The sequence below is a fragment of the Coccinella septempunctata genome, chromosome 2, assembly GCF_907165205.1.
Source record: "Coccinella septempunctata chromosome 2, icCocSept1.1, whole genome shotgun sequence".
Classification (NCBI taxonomy): domain Eukaryota; kingdom Metazoa; phylum Arthropoda; class Insecta; order Coleoptera; family Coccinellidae; genus Coccinella; species Coccinella septempunctata.
In genome coordinates, this window is record NC_058190.1 from 30,113,482 (window position 1) to 30,133,185 (window position 19,704).

Consider the following 19,704-nt stretch of genomic DNA (forward strand, 5'->3'; position numbering starts at 1 on the left):
GAGGCGCTTCAGGTTAAATAGGCCTCCATCAAATCTGAATCTTATTCCAACACCTCTTACAGGCATACTCATGTCAGCAATTATCGAGACAGCTATGGCGAAAATATTGAACAGTAAAGGCGCTAACACGCAGCCTCGTTTTATTCCAGAGTATGTTAAGAAATGGTCGGTTGTAGAGCCATTATGCTGTATTCTAGCTGTGTTGTTGGTATTAAGGCTTTTACACACTGCTAAGAATTTTTCAGGTACTCCAAGGCGTCCCATGATTTTCCATAGCGCTTCTAGCGAATATCTCCGCTGGAATGCCGTCTAGACCTGATGACTTATCATTTTTCATATTTTTTATCGCACTTATGATTTCCGACATTGAGATTTCGTCATCACGCGATGTCATTATGTTACAAGGAATAGAAAATAGGCACCTTTACACTAACGCTCTTTCCTGCGCGACTAGAACGCCCCGTGCCAATCGCTTGCGAAAGAATGCTAGTGTAAGGGCAAATCATTCGCCTGGTTTTCGGACGTGTAAAAACTCGCGAGCGACTAGCCCGAGTGACTGAGTTTGTTTGGATTCGGGGCGATTGTGTATTCGCGCGGGTTTCTAATTGAAGAAGTATATACGTTCAAAATTCGTAAGTACATGTAGGTATGTATTAATTAATGATTATTTGTACAAGTTTTTAATTTATAAGGAACATGGGAGATTCAAGCTACTGGAGCAGGGACCTTATGGATTCGGCATTCATTCTCAAATAGTTCCTGAAGTCCATAGGAAAATTATCACGCAACTCATTCAAGAGAGGCACATGTCCATATGTCCGATTTTCCATATATTCTTTCGCTCAACATCCAAAAAGCCACTTTCACGTTTGCGTTTTTTATTCAATTTGTCCATTTCAAGCTATGGAGTGCCGCTAAAACCGTTGAAAACTGCGCGAAAAGCCGTTGCGATCTCAAGACACAAAATACCGCGCGAAAACACGAGTGATTGGCACTCGCGATTCGATCGCGCGCGAAAGAGTGTTAGTGTAAAGGTGCCTAATGTGCAGCAGCAATCCAGAACAATAATTAGCAATTCCTGGAACAAAATTATGCGAACAATCATTTATCAAACAAACAGGTGATATAGCATTGCATTAGGACGTTTATTGGTACCTAAATTCAACAATAAAGGTAATTGATTGAAAGCTCTCAATAACATTATTTTTATATATGACATTAGTTTGTCCATTGAATGTGAAGGAGTTATACTGTTAGAGCTGATGTGTGCTAGAGAAACCATCCAAATCCTTGATGTCAATAATGTCAAGAGACTGAGCCCCCTTAAAGCCCTCTCTGGTTGCCTATGCTCTCAGATACTAGAGGAGAAATATCGTAAACCCATGAATTTGCAATCAAAGGATGCTCCCCTCCAAGACTTGTCGCTGTTTCCGGCGAAAAGTCATATTATGACAATTATTTGACTGGACTATTTTATGTGAATATATATGTACAGGGTCACAGGGTGGGCAAAATTCGTTGTCTATTGAAGGGATCTCGAGAACTGTATAGCAGCTAGTAGAAAAGGGACGAGACATTCTCGAGCTCTTTTTTTTTTGACTACTCTAAAACTGAAAACAGATGCAGCCTAACGTTCATATATTTTGCGTTATGAACGAAAATTGAGAAATTGTCATTTTCAATGAAGCTGAATATCTCTCTTATTCAAACTCCTATTCGAAATCCGTTGTTAGATTTTACAGGCACTTTTTTATGAGGAAAATAAAAAAACTGCCTCTAGAATATAACAACAGATTTCCAATACGAGTTCAAATAAGCGAGTTATTCAGCTTCATTGAAAATGACAATTTCTCAATTTTCGTTCATTATTCGAAATCTATGACCTTTAGGCTGGATCTGTTTTCAGATTTGGAATAGTCAGCAAAAAAGAGCTCGAGAATGTGTCATCCGGTTTCTTCTAGCTGCTATAGTTCTCGAGATACCTTCAGTAGACAACGAATTTTGCCCACCCTGTACATATTTATACTTATTTTATTCAGCCGTACCGTAAGTGCTGTACCTAATCGTCAATGAATTTGTAAAAATAATAGCTATACATATTATTATTTGGAAACTGGTACATGCTATGATCCATGATATCATCAACGAAAGAATAAAAGGAATTTGGACGTAATCATTTTTAAAAAATTCCAAACTAAGCCGTCGTTAGTTTTATCATCTTCAACTCACCAATACCTATAGGGGTTTTTTCTTTAAAGGCCAGGATTTCCCCTTATTTTAGTAGAGTAATCAAAAGACCTGAATTTTTCGCCTTTATTATCAGTCTGTATAAAGGAAAAAATTGAATTGAATTGATCAATGGCTTTTGAAACTGGTCGTATTCATACTACAATTTTTTTAACGATATTATACCATAGATTAGACAAAATCCTATTATCTGATAAAGCTAACCGTTGCAATCTTTTGTAATTTAAGATGATAGGTATAAGTAGAAACAATTCACATAAGTGGTGCTTGCTGTTTACGTATATAAATGCCCCGACTTGGAGTGATCCATAGTGAAAAAGCAGTTCCTAGATTCACTCTTGCGCTGGAGTAATGGGGGATCGAGTGAAACAAAAAGTAGTTGAGTGGTTGAAGGACATATTCGAAAAGGAGAGTGTCGAGAATCTAGAATTCGAGTTTCCTGACTACGATAACAGTGGAGGATACGCCGCAGATATAATTTTCGTCGATTTGAGCGGAATACAAAATGGAATAAAAAAGAATTATAGCGTACTCGTCAAAAAGGGTAAAGAGGTCAGTCAAGCTCTGGATACTTTAGGACTGAAAAGGGGATATGCCTGTGAAGTCGAACTGTATTCTAAGACCATACCAATATTTCGGGAATTGGCAGAGGAAAAACATTGTGAGCCATTCAAAAATATACCGGAATGCTACGGGACCGTAGAACGTGACGAAGAGTTCATCATCATCCTGCAAAATTTGAAGCCTAAGGGTTTCAGAGTACACGACATCCTAAGACCTCACGATTTGGATCACCTCAAGCTAGTGCTTGAAGCGTACGCCAACTGGCATGCTTTCAATTTTGCGCTAAGAGATCAGAAACCAGCAATTTTCGAGAAACTGGGTAGAAATATGAGAGGAATCGAGAAAACTGAATTATTCCGAATTTACGTGAATACCCTTCAAAAGGAAATCGATTTCGTCGTTGACTTCTACAAGGATAGGAAGAAGCCTCATATTGCTGAAAAATTGAAAAATTTGAGAAAGAAAGTGAAGAACGAGAGCAGAAAATGTTTCGTCAATGAGGATGAAAAGTATTATATAGTGAGGCATGGCGATTGCTGGAACAACAACTTTCTTTTTCGTTATGTGAGTACATATTATTTTATAATAATAATAACAGCCCAGGACTTGCGAGTTTTTCGAACCGGAGCAGAAACTTAATAGTGTCATTCCCCATTTACATTAATAGTTAATAGTAATCCGTTTATTCACCAAAAATCATTGTCGAAATATAAATATATCATGCTCATATAATGAGAATGGGATACGTCAAACAAAAATTACAATCTTAATAATTGATGCTTCTACAAAATGAAACAAATTTTTCATGAGTGTAAGGTTCTACATCAACACGATAATTATGTATCTGTTTTCGAAAAAGCTTGTAATTTTTGATTTCCCTTAAGTGCATGGGCAACAAGTTGATAGTCTAATGCATGTGAGTGTAAGCTCTTTCGGTTGATGCTAAGTGGTGCTGTGGATAAAACAAAAAATAGTTTCTCGTGTTGTATGAGCCAGTCTTCTTATATTCCTCGAAGTAATTTGGGTTTTTCTGTATGAATTGTAGGCTTCTGTAAATGTAAAATGCTGGCAGTGTGAGAATGTTAGTTTGCCTGAATACTACACGACATGTTTCCTGAATTTGTATACAGAATATACAGGGTGAGTCTTTGGCTAGTACAAATATTTCTACAGTAGATGCTTGTGGTCAAAAGAAACACTTTTTTCCTATTCCATTTTTCCCATTCGGCCCTGATAAAAATATATAGCCATTTTAAGTTTTCTGAATGAGCTCTGTCACCCCTGGAAAATCAAAATTAACTTCAGAATAGCTAACTAAATCTGTGACACTACATATCTGTGGATCTTTCAAACAGAGTTGTATTCAGCCGAAGTACCCAATTTTTCAAATTTCACAGACACTTTTTAATTTTCAAATTACACGAAAAAATTAGAATGGAAATAATGAACTTGAGGTAGTGTAGGATGAAATAAAATAAATTTTATGTTTTATTGGCTTACTTTCATTCATTTATTGCTGAATCTCCTCACCGAGAATAAATTTACAAAAGGACTAAAAAACCGGACTATCAAGATCAAAGTTGTGATTTCTTAGGGCTACTTGCGACTGTGTGCCCTCCTGTGACTGAAGAAACCCAACCGTGACTTACAGATCCTTCCACACTCAGGGCATGGATAGTCACCAACCAGATCTGGCCGCCGCTGTATCCTTCTCGATTCCCCATTAAAACTGTGCACCATAGACCTCCCTGTGACCTGTCTTACGCTAGTTGTTCACAGTTATGATTGGCATTAATTGATTTTAGGGATTGATGTAGTGTATCCTTAAATAACCGCTTATACTGGCCTCCTGGTTTCCGGGCTCCCTCTATGAATTCGCCATACAGAGCTATTTTGGGGAGTCATGTGTCTTGCATCCTCAGAATCTGGCGGCTCCATCTGAGTCGGGCCCTCGTTACTTGAGTCTCAATTGCTGTACAACTCGCGCGTTGCAAGACTTCTGCATTCGAAACTTTGTGGAACTATCTGATGTGCATTATCTGTCTTAGATGATGACGTTGTTGCGTTTGATCTTTTTTTCTATTACCTTCTACATTTTTAGCCGGTGGGCTGTGGTTACACTTAAGTTTAGCCGGCTGGAGATAGAAGAAACTAACATTAACAAATACCCGAAGCTATACCTAAGTTTAGCCGGCTAATCTTGAGTTTATGTTCACACCTATCTTGAGCCGTAACATATATATTAATCGCTGCTTTCATGATAGAATATTCTTTTATTTGGCTACTCTTTCCTTTCTGGAGTCAGTTTGAAGATCAAAACGGCTCTTCTTGATCAACTTTTCGACTTTAGTCGATATTCTTCGATACTGTTAGGAAATGTAAGCAAATGTTGAAAAAACAATTAACTTGTTTAGATTGCTACGGGAATGTTTCATACTATATATCTTGCTGGAACATGAAAATGGCAGAAAAATTTTCTGGATATAACCAAAACCCTTAGATTTAGACACGTTTAATGTTTTTATTGCATAAACCTTTGAAGCGAGGGGCTCTCGGCCCCCATTTTGAACCCAGGTTCAAAATGGAGATTGGCAGGATAAGTAGTTATTCCCGTCAAGCTTATTGCAAGGGAATTTTTTATATATTTTTTTCTTCATTCGAGAGTTTATAAAATTTTCTGACCTGACCTGCCTTATTGTTAATTGTAGCCCGTGGGCATAGGGTTGAGCAGCCTGGCTTCAGGCCAACAGAGAGGGTGACCATTGTCGAACATTGGCCTACTGTAAAAACGCCTTCAATTGCATGTTGCTTTTTTTGTTGCCATGCACTGTACTGGTTGAATCTAATATGTTGAAGTTATAAACATTTGAAATTTAGTATAATTCATTTAAAAGTTCAATAGGTTAAACGCAATCGAACTTTGCTCCATTAGCTATGTTGCTATCTCATAATTTCTCAAAAAATATTTGTTTCAGAACGAAAATGAAAGACCAGACCAAGTTGTAGTAATAGATTGGCAAATGGGCTTGCTAGGATCACCTTTAGCTGATGTTTCTCAATTCATACTCTATTGCTCATCGAGAAAAGAACTCGAACATCTGGATGAATTGCTCAAACTTTACTACGATTCATTATCCAGGAAATTACAGGAATTGGGTAGTGATCCTGAAAAGTGTTTTCCATGGAAAGCTTGTCAGGAAGCGTTCAATAGATACGCACCTCTGGCTGTAGCAGGAATGACATTATCTATTAGGGCAAGTTTCAGAAAAGACACCGAACCGAGTTACAATATTACTGACAGTGTTGAAACTGGTGATTTTTGCGGTATACTTGGAGAAGGAGTAAGAGATCCCGAGGAATATTTCGATAGAATTGACGGTGTTCTGGAATTTTGCGTTAATAAGGGATACATCTGAATTTTGTCGATCGTAAATGCCAGGATGTGATCACTTCTCACTTCTACTAAAAGAAATCTTGCCACTAAATGTAAATGTATTTTTCTCATTTCTCATCCAAATTTCAGTCAGTCCAACTAAGATACTAGAATGTAATTTGAATTATGTAATATAGTCATGAGCCTTGAACACTTTCGTTCGAACTATACAATAAAAATTGTTCTTATACACCCACAAACTTTTTTTCATAAATTGACTAACAAGATTAAGAAAAGGGTAATAATGAGTACAAAACTAAGATTATACTGTTAAACTATCCAAACTCACAAACCGCAAGGTCAAATCTTTGAAGATATTATATATACCTATTGTCACTCGTCACTCCACCCCAAACAAAATATCAAAAAGACGTAGCGAATGTTACAGAATGGTTTACTATTTTCTACTAACGACCTAGCCATAGAATAAAAAGATAAAATCAATCAATGAAATTATGTTCTTTGTTAGGGAGCTGCTATAAGTATTATGTCAAAAATACATTATTCCTCAAATCAAATTATCACTTTGTTTTGGCATCTGAATCTCATATCTCCTGGAATTCTTGAGGATTTGTTCAATTTATTTATTTATTCATTCATGACCCATCATAAATTATTATTATCATTTTTATTGCTCTCCTAGACGAAATCCAATAAATTCAATTCTATTTTCTATTGATATTAGTTGGGCACGTACTATTCCTGATTCCTGCTCAAAGAATTTTCATCATTTTTGATTTGCTGAATATATCATTCATATCAGCATTCAGCTTCTGTAGAGATTCAAGAAATTGTATGGAACAGTAATAGGTATTGCATAGCCTACTAGAAGTTCTCTAGTAACTCTAGTAGGCTATGGGTATTGCTGTGAATACTGCTGTTAGATAGCATTTCAGCCTTCCGTTTCTCCTCATAATTTTTTATACAAAATTCGTTGATTTATTCAAATCAGGTAGAAATATGTGATAAAAATTGAGAAATTGAAGGAAAAGTATGGGGCCTATATCAAAATATTAACTGTGGAATTGGTCACACATCCGAATTAGTTTTTTCTTTTACGTCAAGTAAAGTTGCATGATGATGATAGAAAATCGAAAATTTCAATGGGTGAAATGAAACCATCGAAACCTTCTTCAATTGCGACATTATTGTACCTAGGATATTGTAGAAAATAATCATTTTGAATATTTGTTCCCTGCTTTGAAATCGGTCATCAGAGGCCAATTAATTGAAATGTTTTTCAACTTTTTTGATTTTTTCTTCGAAATGAAGATCTAAGCCATATGTTATTGCAATTTTGCTATCTTTGCACTTGAAAGATTCGAATTTTTATACCTACGTCTAAATATAAAATATAGTAATTTCAAATCATTTTTAGCAATATGTATATATATATATATATATATATATACATTTTTGGTTATCAAACAATATAGCATATGTATGAGTTTTAGCAAAGGTTAGTGTATGATACAAAAGTTTAGGGAAAAACCTCAGTAAAAAAACCCTGTCTCCCCTTGAGTAGTGTAGTGGTGACAAATTTGTTTACAGAAAAAGCTTTAAATACTGAAGGATTTCTTTTCATTGATATGAAAATTTCTTCATCCTCTTTCCATTTCGAAATAATATCTGAAACAAAGAAACAGAGCAGAAAACGAGAAAACAAAAGAGAATAATAAATCTTTCATCAAAACATATTCAAAGACTTGATGATAAATGAAGAAAAAAATAAATACATAACTTGTCCTTCAATTGCACTGGGAAGAATATCATCTCTGCGTCAAAAATCTTCTGCTGATCTTGGTGGAGGATCACCCTTGTCGTAAGAAATGCCTTCAGTGCTCAAACTAATAATAGCCAAATTTTGATTTTGACTGGGAGGGTCTATCGACCAGGTCCAGTCTTCCAAGTGATGATTCTTCTGTTTTTCAGTTGTTCGAGGAACGCTACAGGACCCTTATGTTGGGGAATCATCTCCATAGATATACCAGTGGTTATTCAGTAGAAAATTGAAAAAACAAGGAAGAAATTCGAAAAACTTCTGACACTTTATTGACAGATAATAACAAAATAACACATATATATTTATAACATTTAAGAATATTTCTATTCTCCTTTATTTTGTCCCCACTTTGAAGTAGGATTCAATAGAAAAAGCTGATAATTTTAATTCAACAATAGAAAATGCTAACTTGACAGTTCACCTGGAAAATAGTACATGGCAAGCATGACTTTCAAAATTCCATAGCCTGCATCACGAATATTTTTGAACGCACATTACACTCAAAGATTATATATATAATCTTTGATTACACTATTTTACCAAATTGGTGGCCAACCGGTCGATCGAGGCATTGATTGTAATTAATACGTTAAACTTACAGTTTCTATGTTTTTCATATAGTATTTTCATTTTTATATATTATATCTTCATTCTTTTATATATATTTTTTTTCAATAAACTTATACAGGATGAGTCTTTAACTTGTACATATATTTTAACAGTATATTCTTAAGGTTAAAAGAATCACTTTGTCCCTTCACCTTTTTTTACGGCCTAAATAAAAATATATAGCCATTTTAAATTTTATAATGAGATATATCTAACGAATCTCGTTCAGGACTGCTTAGGTGAATTATACACTCATTTTCAAATTTTTGGAATCTGACTAAATTGTCGTGAAGAAGATCTCAAAAAGGATCGAAACGTCGATAATTTGAAAATGAGTGTATACTTAATTAACCCCAGCAGTCCTGGAGCCCACAACCCTTTCCTTACAATAAGCTATGCTGAAAGAACAAAATTCCTTTCAGAATAACAAGCTTAATCTATGACACTACACATCTGTAGTGTATGTGTGTATGTGTTATGTTTTAAAGTTTATTATTTCCAAAGTAGGTACCCAATTCTTCGAATTTCATAGATATTCTTTATTTTAGAATTTCAAATCCCTCGAAAACAGCACATACGGGAAAATATAAAGAATACTTTTATTTTTCTGAATGTTCAAATATTTATGAGCATTCAACTCAATTTCAAAAGTTGGGTCTTTGAATTTCCGGTATTTTTATTATACGTAATGGTCATAATGAAGAAACTGGGAGGATGTGGGTGGAATTTTGTATGTTAGGAGAAGATTCATCACATCAATGGAAAACTATATTCCAATAATTATTCCATTCGATAGAATCGTTTATAAGACATAACTTAAAATTGCGTTTTTGCAAGTGTTTGCTACTGTACATGTATATGTACAAGTCAGAGACTCACCCTGTATATTCAACTATAAGAACTCTTTCATTTGAAATTTTGACAATTTTAAAACTGGTAGGTAGATCTCGGAGGGTTCTGTGAGTAAATAGTAGATCTTGATTGTCATCAAGTTGGCCACCCCTGGTATACCAGATGTGTAATTCCTTTTTATTTTAATTCCAATAATCACTAGATTGTAAGGGTCATCACGGGGAAAGCTCCATGAATTTTTTATGAAATTAATTCAATGCAACTAATTTTATTCTCCTTTTCTCTGATGAGCAAGTATTGATTACATGATTACCTACAATTTATTCTGAATAATATTTTTTATTCATTTTGACGATTAAAGACGACATTATCCAACCCATAGCAACAAAGGTTAAGTCGACGTTTATCCATTAAGGCCCAGTACTTTCACCAAAGAGTATCAACTTGATACCTTCGAATAAATTTTGACTATATGGTGAATAAGTATCAGTCAAATAATTTTCTATCTGAAGGATACTTTATGTCGGTGCTTTCTCATGAAATTATTTGACGGATAAAAATTCTATAAAAACACTTTTCACTGATTAGTGTAGGATCAGACAATTTATTGTAGAACTCATCATTATTCCTACTGGAAAGCAAATATTTTGTACAAATCGCAAGGTGAATCACCATACTCAAGAACCTAAAAAATTCTACCATCAATAATGACGACATGACGTACCGACTTTCTATGTTCATATTTGACAAATAAACTCTTATTACTAAGTTTTATATTTCTATGGTTTCAGCGATAGATTTATTCGCCGAATAGTGATTACATAATATAAGATGATTATCAGTATCTGATAGTGAAAAGACATCATTTTTACTTATCCTAGGAATAAGAGTTATCTGCCGACGAAATTTAGTTATTCGCAGGTGAAAGTACCGGACCTTAGTGAAATAATTTTTTTTTCTAATTTTGACATATAAGTGACACTTTTCAAAACTCATTGATGTTTTGAAATGTTTTACTTTTCGTCAACAGTTACGGAAAGTAAAATATTTCGCAACTGATGATGAACGCTTGTATAGTATAGACGGTTTTGGTATTTCACATTCATTTACTACAACTGGCTGCACAGATAACTATTTAATTCACAAGTAAAATGAAATAACATGAGCATGCAGCATAAGTGGATGAAAGTAATATTGCTTCTGTTGCTATGGATGGAAAAAGCCCTAGCAACAAGCAACAATCAATCGAAGCGATTTCATGTCATTTCATGAATCTCTGTAAAGTGAATTTGAAACCTTATCAAAATTGAATTAAATTTTGTTACGTGACGTTAAAACGTGAGTTATAAAAATGTTTATTCATATAAACGTTCATTTAACATACTTGTTGTATAAATAACTATTATAACATAGAATTACAAGGTATATATTATACATATAAATAATCATTTTTTGAAAAACATGAACTAATCTGCCACGTTTTTTATTATCTAAAGATACATATAATGAGAGATTCTGGTAAGCAGTCTATATTCGAAGGAGGAACATAAGAATTGAATAAGCGCCTTTCGTTACCTGAAAAAAATTTTTCTTTTTCTACTATCGATACTCATAATTCAACTCACATTAGTTAAATGTTCCATACTGAGTGCTTGCAATGGTTTTACTTTCAGACGAATTGGTAAACTCACTTGTGCCTGAAAAATTTTGAAAGTGCTTCTCAAGGATGGATCCATTTCATACCATGTTGTGTTGTAAAGCTCAATTCGAACTAGCTCATTCTGAAAATCGAAGTGGTTTTTTTGAATTAGGTAGAATATAAATAAATCATAAACCCTGAAATTTTACTCATTATTCATTATTATTGTTACTAGCAAGCATATTCGTGAAGAAAAGAAAAAGCAGGGATTTCTCCTTTTTCCTGCACCTTTTGGGAAAGTGACTCTTAGCGACTTGAAATGCGAGCGGAAAAAGGGTTGAACTCGCCCAAGTGTATTTTTTCTACTGAATCTGACAAAGCGGACTGAATTACATGATTTTCAGTAATTACTATGAGTTTTTGACACAACATTGTGTCGCTCGTTATTTGTTTTTAGTTTGACGTTTCTACTGCAGCATATCATCTGTCCATTAGTTGACCAGGGATATTGACTCAATGTTTCCTTTCAAAAGGACAAAAGTTTGGATCTATATGTTCTACCTCAAACATCGAAAATTGAAAAATTCGTGTAGTAATTTTGTCGATTCTTGCAAAATATAAGGTTTTAAAGGAGAAAAATCCGCAAAAGTTGACTAGGAACCTGAGAAAACCGAACGAAATTTCAATTTCGCGCGTAAGTGTAAGCTGTCAAGACTACCCAAGTGATTGACACTTACTGGTAGTTGACAGTTGAAAAATGAATTTGATGAAGAACATTATCTCAATATTTCAGATTTTTCATTTTCAATTCATCCGGTATCTCCATTGAACTGAGGTTTCATGGATAATTGTTCGGTCCAGAATTGTTCAATGGCTTCCTTTGGTGGTAACTTTCCATTTTCTCCATCAGATGATATGAATGACCGGTAGGAAGTTTCTTCCGACTTTTCGAATGAATTATGTCTCTCCGTCTCTCGTTCTGTGTATGTCCTGTTTCTATCAAGTTTCCTCAAGTTCTCTAGTAGTTTCTTCGGTATCAGGCCTGTAGATGAAATGACAATAGGGATGGTCTTGATATCTTTCAGCTTCCACTGTCTTCTGGTTTGTTCCTCGAGATCTCTGTATCTTGAAATTTTTTCAGTGTGCCTATCTAGAAGATTGTTATTATTTGGAATTGCCAAGTCGATGAATAGTGCTCTGTCCTCATCCTTATTGAGCAATATGAGGTCTGGTCTATTGTGGGTTATTTTCTGGTCTGTGAGAACCGTGCGATCCCAGTAGAGCTTGTGATGTTCATTTTCCAACACAGCATCCGGATGGTAATTGTAATAAGGAACTTTTTTCGAACTCAGAAGTTGGTGAAGAATCTTGGCTACAGCATCATGTCTATTTTTGTAGTACTCCGTGCCCGCGAACTTCTGACATCCCCCGGTGATGTGCTGGATAGTTTCATGTGTTGCACAGCCATAACGACAGCTATCGTCCGCCACTGAGGCATCCTTGGCGATATATTTCATGTAATTTCTTGTTGGAATCACCTGATCCTGGATGGCGAGCATGAAGCCCTCTGTCTCAGCAAACAACCTTCCGGAAGTCAACCAGTAGTTTACTTCCTGCAGAGTGTTCGACGGTTTCCAAGTGATCCTGTTGTAGCTTTAACGGTGTAGAACTATCAGCAACACAAACTACTCGATGGAGTTCTGACGAAGCAGCCTTGCTCAGGAAATATTTTCGAAATCCTTCAGTTTCATGAGACATACGATTGGACAAATCAACAATTCCTCTTCCTCCAAGATGTCGTGGCAGCTCTGTCCGTTTTATTGAGCTTTTGGGGTGATGTTTATTGTGTTTAGTCAGCATCGTCCTTATTTTTCTCTGTAAAGCTGCTAAATCGGTGGTCGTCCAAGAGATGATACCAAATGAATAGCTCAACGCCGAGCAAGCGTAGGTGTTAATAGCGTTTATCAGATTTTTGCTGTTAAGACCAGTTCTCATTATCCTTCTCAATCTTCGGGTGAACTCCTCCGTTAATTCTTTCTTCATCTGGGTCTAATTGATTTTTCTTGCCTGTTTTATGCCTAGATACTTGTATGTGTCTCCTTCCTTTAATGGAGATATTATTATCATTATTATATCTTAAGATACTGAGAGTGCCATTTGAAATGAGGAAATAGTAGGTTGTTTCCGGTGTAAATGGAAGTTGCAGAGGTCTGATAACACGACTCTACAAAAAATTTTTCGTTCCTTGTCTTAACGTTTACACTAGGATTTTTCGGTTACTTATGCACAAAAATGAAAAGAAAATACCCTTTTTTGGTATAAAGTTTGCTTTTGTGAAAGTTATAGTATTAATACTCATTCTTCATTTTTTTTTATATAATTTTTAATAATTCAAAAACCGCTCGATGAGAGTGGGATGTTTACCTTTACAAAGTATCACTAGTGGGCACTCGAGTCATAAACAACGATAAGGTGTTGTTTACAAGCCCCAGACAAACTCCAAATGTCGTCAAGAAAGTGTAAATACGATGCTGATGCATTTTGTTTTATATGTGGTCAATTTATTATAATTCGTGACGTGAAATACGAATTAAAGATATTTCACGTTCTCTCTGAAGCCTATGAAGCATATTTTGACTTTCCTGTTTCGAATCAAGACAAGCCATGGGCTCTACATGTTGCTTGTAGTTATTGTAAATGATATCGTTGAATCAGTCTCCTAAACACAGAAGCAAACTTTTTCATGCCATATATATTTTTTTCGTCTAATTAGGATGTAAGCTATCAAAATTTTATGCTTTACAGTCAAAGTCAAATTTGGTGTTGACCCGTGTAATATTCAAGGGAAAAAGTTCATTATCGAAAATCCCAACATAAACATTTTCAGTGCGAAATAAACGACTACTTAAAAGGCGGCTAAGTGTTCTTCATCTCATGCAAGAATTACACTTGTTTATAGGGACTTTGACAAGAAATCGACTATAATTAATGCCACGTTTCTACCAATCCTTAATGAGATGCCGACGTTTCTACCAATGTTCGAGCGAAAAATTTCTGCGTCTTCTTGGAGATTTCATTGACAATAAGTGTACTCACCGCGTCTTCAACAGCTTGTCCAGAGTAACATGAAATCCATTGCAAAAAAGTCCACATTACTATTGAGAAAATGTATATATACCTGTCTTCCTGCAAAAAGATGCATTGTCATTTAAATTATTTGAGGCCATCTGAATTCTCACCTTGATAATTAAATATGCACACATTCCGATCATCAAATTGTTACAAGCATTCTGTGATGAAGCGGCTACATAACCCAGTGACTCATTAAATGCGTGAACCACGCTAGGACAAAATTATGCAATCAATATGATATTTTCATTAACGTCGGGTAAATTTTAATTAGGAAAAGTGGCCTTGGTAGATTTTGCTCAGTCAGATTTTCATTTTTCAAATTTGTTCTGAAAGCCCAAGAAATTGGCAAACTGTGTCGAAGCATTGTACTTAGAGCTTGTGAAAGCACTTTTATCATGTTTTTTTCCGAGCACCTCTGATGAATTAATATAGCACAGCTTGTAACAGTGAATATTGGAGCAAACATGCTCACATATTCACTTTAGGAAATTAATAATTGAGTTGAATCTCGTTTCCTGCCAAGTGGCGCTGGGGTAATATACGAGAGTATACAGGGTCTTTCACGAGGAACCTCACCCATATTTATACGAAAAACTACTGAACGTATTTTCATGAAATTCAGCACTTATAAGTATTTCACGATGCTGATGAAATCTAAAATATTTTCAAGGCATGAGCACCTCCGGTTTTTCCGGAAATGACGTCAACTTTTTTTTTTAATTTTTTCACCCCCTGTATCATGAATCGCGATTTCGATTTTTAAAGTGGATACATAAATCTTACATCTTGAAAAATCCCAAAAATGAAAATTTTCCATCCAAAAACCTCGAAGTAATTCTTGTTTCAGCGGAGCTCTATTTTCGATTTTTTTTTCGAATTTTCCCGCTCAAAGAGAATTTTCCAACCAAAACTGAAAAATGTTACATCAAAATAACTTGAAATTTTCTAAGGAATCTATTTCTGCAATAAAAAAATGGTGTTCTAATTTGAAAAACGGAAGTTGACGTCATTTCCGGAAAAACCGGAGGTGCTCATGCCTTGAAAATATTTCAGATTTCATCAGCATCGTGAAATACTTATAAGTGCTGAATTTCATGAAAATACGTTCAGTAGTTTCCCGTATAAATATGGCTGAGGTTCTTCGTGAAAGACCCTGTATACCACATATTCTACTCTGTTATCTGTGGGTATATTCATACACCATATCGATTACTGGCATCGGATAAAAGGACAATGCTCTTCCTCGACGGAATGGTCTTTCTGTTAATACTTTGAGTTTTGAGTGATAGATAGTAGTTGGCTAGTTCCATTTATTTCGTTAAATTTGTTAATTGTTTTGTTATATCAATGGATGTTATGTATCTTAATTAATTTTGTTCATCAAATGTTTTTCCTACCTATTAGTTTCGTAATTCATCGAAATAATATATGTACGTATACTCCATTCACATTTATTTAAGTACTCGGTTGGCCATGAAATAAGTTTTTGTAACTAAAATGTCTTTAATGTCTCTTAACACTGTTGCCACAACTTATATCAATTAGATAATAATACAAAAATGCCGAAAGAGATTGATAAAAAGAGAAGATAGGGTTTCAGGAAGTACTATTTAGACTTTAGGTCCGCTCCAAAGAGTATATATGTTACGGCTAAAGATAGGTATGAGCATAAACTTATGATTAGCCGGCTAAACTTAGGTTTATATTCGAGGACCGGCTAAAGTTCGATAAAGTATTCATCTGCGTCAGGGCATTTCATCTTTAGCCGGCTAATGTGCATATTATCCGAAACGAAGCGGCTTAAAATGTAGGTACCTATTTGAGGTCTTTTGAATGGTCGGGAGAAGACGAACGCATACGGCCACGTTTTTGTTTCAATTTTTAGAATTGAAATATGCAAAATAGCAACGAATGCTATTGTATTGAGGTTTCGTGATATAACGCCCATTGGTTTTCTATTTAACATTTAATGAGTTATTTTCAACTGTTCAGGAGATTAATGCTCTTCAAATCAAGCCTGAGTTTTCTAAAATCAATTCACATACAGAAGTTAGATACATTTTTCCACAGGACACTAGGAAAGTGGATAGTCAATTGTCCTGTGAAAAACCGGAATATGACCTCAGATGGAAATTAAATGTTAGACATTAGATATTAAGTATATTTTCCCTACCATACAATAATTGGGTTTATGGAAAAATTTTCTACGAAATAGAAACGATAGTTTCTAAAATGTTGCAATTTCTTTCTAACCTCAATACTTTTGCAAAAAAAAACAAACAAAAAATTATGAACATGAAAATAGTTGTAAACACTTTTTCTAGCTGATATTTCTTCCCAAGTCATTGAACACTTTTGATGAATCATCCCGGAAGATTCAAGTGCAGTCATCGTAAAGCTTATCAGCGAAATAGTCCGTTTGTTTAGATACGAAGAAGATTGGGTACTGCTACTTATATTTCAACAGAATTTGACCTTTGGTATTTTGATGAAGAAGTTCGCGACACATTTCTTGTCTTCATTCTCTTCTTTTGCTTATTCAATTCCCTTGCAAATCATGAATAATAACAAGATGTTTTCCCTCACACTCAAAATAGCATGTTCGTCTCAAATTTTGTCATCAGGCGTTTAGAGTTTTAGATTCGCTAATAAGAATGCGTTGAGTCACAAATAGAAACAAATATAATATGTTCATTCTCAATTTCTCAACTGCTTAACAGATTGCTTTTCTGATATTAAAAATATGTGAAATTCATAAAAAAATGCATTGCATTAATTGTTTGATTATATTACTATTTCTTTACTTTTTTTTAATTGCCCAAAAATTTGCGCCCCTGAATCTTAAGTTTATGTTAACACCTATCTTTAGCCGTAACATATATACTATTTGAATATGGAGTGGACCTGAATACCTATGGGTACAACAGGTAACCCCGATTTTCTTATATCTAATATATCAGAAAGTAGCGAATACATTCAATATAAGTGAATTTATATAATGTTTCATCTGAATCTAATCGACTTACATTTTAGCTAAATTTTTCCACAATCAGAAAGATTGTGAATGAAGAGGATGACAAAGAATTACCTTCATTTGGGAGACCCAGAAAAGTGCATTTGTTAATTTTATTTTAAGGTGAACGAATGCGAAAAAATACTACGGGATTTTCGATAAATGTCATCGTAGAATAAGTTCCTGTTCCTGTCTCATACGTTGTAAATGTCCCAAGGGATCAATAAATATATGATTATTATTATTATCAATTTTGGATCTTTGAAATGGAAAAAACGCTCGGACGGGTCAAAAAATGAATTCGATATCACTACCCCTCTAGGCCTCTAGCCGCTACCCTAACAGCAATTATTTCAATTTAAACGAAAGCGCACGATTTACGACCTATCTTCTCTATTCGAAAATAATTGCTCTAAGTGGTAGCGGCTAGAGGGGTAGTGATATCGAATTCATTTTTTGATCCGTCCGAGAGTTTTTTTCCATGCCAAAGATCCAAATTCGGCGTGTGAAAATTATTGATGGAATACTGAGTCACTCTGTATAATAATAAAGCGATGAAAAAAATACACTCATGCAGGAAATTGAATTGCCTTTTCAACAGAGTGCTGCTCGACCCCTTTTCCCCATTCAAAAATGAGAGCTGTTAGGGGTTGCGGCTAGAGGTCAAACTCATTTGAACTCATACTCATTTGAACATCCTTATTTGTCCCCCTTTCAACAAAATTTGACCTGTATGAGAGTTTTTTCGTTATTCCATCCCAAAGCTCCAAATTCGGGTTGGAAAGTTATGGATGGCCCATCCTGTATGTATCAATAATTCAATTATCTTCTTGCTTTCTCTTGTATTTTCCGTGATAATAACTAGATTTGGTATGCCTTCAATCATTTGTATAAACGACAATTATGTTCGTCACATATATTCGACTTCATATTCTCCGAATTGATTAGAAATTGTGGTAAAATATACGTAATTACTGAGACAACATAGCGCTGATTTAAAACCCAAAAATGTTTTGACAAGCGTCCTAACCCCACATTTTCGTACTATACAGAGTGGAACATATTTGATGTTCCATGGTGGAATGTGTCAAATTTCTATGGCCAACCGAGTGCTGAAATAAAAGTGAATAGAGTATATATTTCATCACATATAATCAGATATCATCTAACATAATGTTTTACTCACTTCCTAATTTCCATATGAATCTGCACACAACGGAAAATTTCAGACTTCGTTTCTTTCACCCTTCTGCTATTGAAATCCAGCTTTTTCAATAATTTCACTAGGTATCGGCTCCTCAAGCTGATAATTTTATGAATGTGGCAAACACTTAATCCTGCTATTGTTATAGGGATATAGTATATGCTGATTACAATTACAAGTATAACAAAATATAAATTCATTCTCGCATCGAATTTTATCGGATACCATAATGGAAAAATGGATCTACACACATAGCCTGGGTTATTATACTCAATATCATCACAAAATGGATTGTTTATATAGCTTTCAAAAGCAATAAATAAGATACATATCCAATTGAAATGGAACCATTTTCTCGAATAATCCTCAATTCCTTGTATCGTTTTCCTATATTCTTCTTGGATTCCATCTTCAAATTTACTCAGCATTTTCATGAACTTTAGCGTTTCTTTTCCTCTGATAAGAAAAAAAGAAGCCGCACTTTGGAATACTCCCATGTACATCAAGTAATAAATGTCGTAAACTAATTTGTTGTAGTTTTTATCTAAAAAAAAAACATTTTTTTTAGATGCAGCAATATTTACAAAAATACCTTTTATGGGATTAACGTCCAGTTGCAGGAAAGTCCATTAAAATTTAATGCTCCATCAAAATGTTAATCCTCCATTTTTCCTTTCAAAAAGGACAGTTTTAAATTTGGACGGGCATTAAATCTCAATGCACTTTCCTGCAGTTGGGCCTAAAGGGGCTGAATCCAAAATTTACCGAATACAGCTTAAATCAAACTTCGAGATTTTCAGTAAGTCGATTGAAGTAAGAAATTAAACCATAAATAAAAGAATAACTCGTATTTGTTTCCTGGAAAAAGACGTTGAACGAACGTTTTTCTCCTCATTTGTTTCTATAAAGTACGGTAAACAATAAATAAAATTCCAGAGAAGATTACAATTGCCCTTCCTGCTCTATTCCAAAGACGGATTATTGGAAAAATGCACTGGCAGATTTATATTAGGCATCTCATTATGCGTTGTAACGAATAGAGATATAAATATTCGACTTTTATCTAAAATTTTATCACAATAATCAGGAGCAGAAATTCTTCATTCTACTGCGATAAACATACTTAGACGAACGCACTTGGTAAAAACTTTCAGTTTCAGGCTACGTTTATGTGAAAGACGGTCTTTGATATATTTCATAAATATTCCATTCATTTGTGCGTTCACTC

The 19,704-nt window shown here is 34.7% G+C and overlaps 2 protein-coding genes across 2 annotated transcripts; one reads left to right on the plus strand and one right to left on the minus strand.

Annotated features, from left to right (window-relative positions):
• Positions 1 to 2,484: 2,484 nt before the first annotated feature.
• Positions 2,485 to 6,440, plus strand: LOC123308255. Its single transcript, XM_044890843.1, has 2 exons — positions 2,485 to 3,375; positions 5,787 to 6,440. Exons 1-2 carry the CDS (start codon positions 2,599 to 2,601, stop codon positions 6,225 to 6,227), a joined length of 1,218 nt encoding a protein of 405 aa, XP_044746778.1. The 5' UTR covers positions 2,485 to 2,598; the 3' UTR covers positions 6,228 to 6,440.
• Positions 6,441 to 10,580: 4,140 nt separating this feature from the next.
• LOC123307696 lies at positions 10,581 to 18,713 on the minus strand. Its single transcript, XM_044890101.1, has 5 exons — positions 18,459 to 18,713; positions 14,367 to 14,469; positions 14,224 to 14,313; positions 11,114 to 11,269; positions 10,581 to 11,063 (listed from the first exon to the last, which is right to left on the minus strand). The coding sequence occupies exons 1-5, from the start codon at positions 18,674 to 18,676 to the stop codon at positions 11,016 to 11,018; spliced, it is 615 nt and encodes a 204-aa protein (XP_044746036.1). The 5' UTR covers positions 18,677 to 18,713; the 3' UTR covers positions 10,581 to 11,015.
• Positions 18,714 to 19,704: the final 991 nt, after the last annotated feature.

Coding starts and splice junctions, on each gene's coding strand:
- LOC123307696 (XM_044890101.1), bottom strand. CDS start 18,676: ATGAATTTATATTTTGTTATACTTGTAATTGTAATCAGCATATACTAT. Junction 14,314..14,366: donor GTGCATATTTAATTATCAAG/GTGAGAATTCAG, acceptor ATCTTTTTGCAG/GAAGACAGGTATATATACAT. Junction 11,270..14,223: donor GACAAGCTGTTGAAGACGCG/GTGAGTACACTT, acceptor TTCGATTTTCAG/AATGAGCTAGTTCGAATTGA.
- LOC123308255 (XM_044890843.1), top strand. CDS start 2,599: ATGGGGGATCGAGTGAAACAAAAAGTAGTTGAGTGGTTGAAGGACATA. Junction 3,376..5,786: donor ACAACTTTCTTTTTCGTTAT/GTGAGTACATAT, acceptor TATTTGTTTCAG/AACGAAAATGAAAGACCAGA.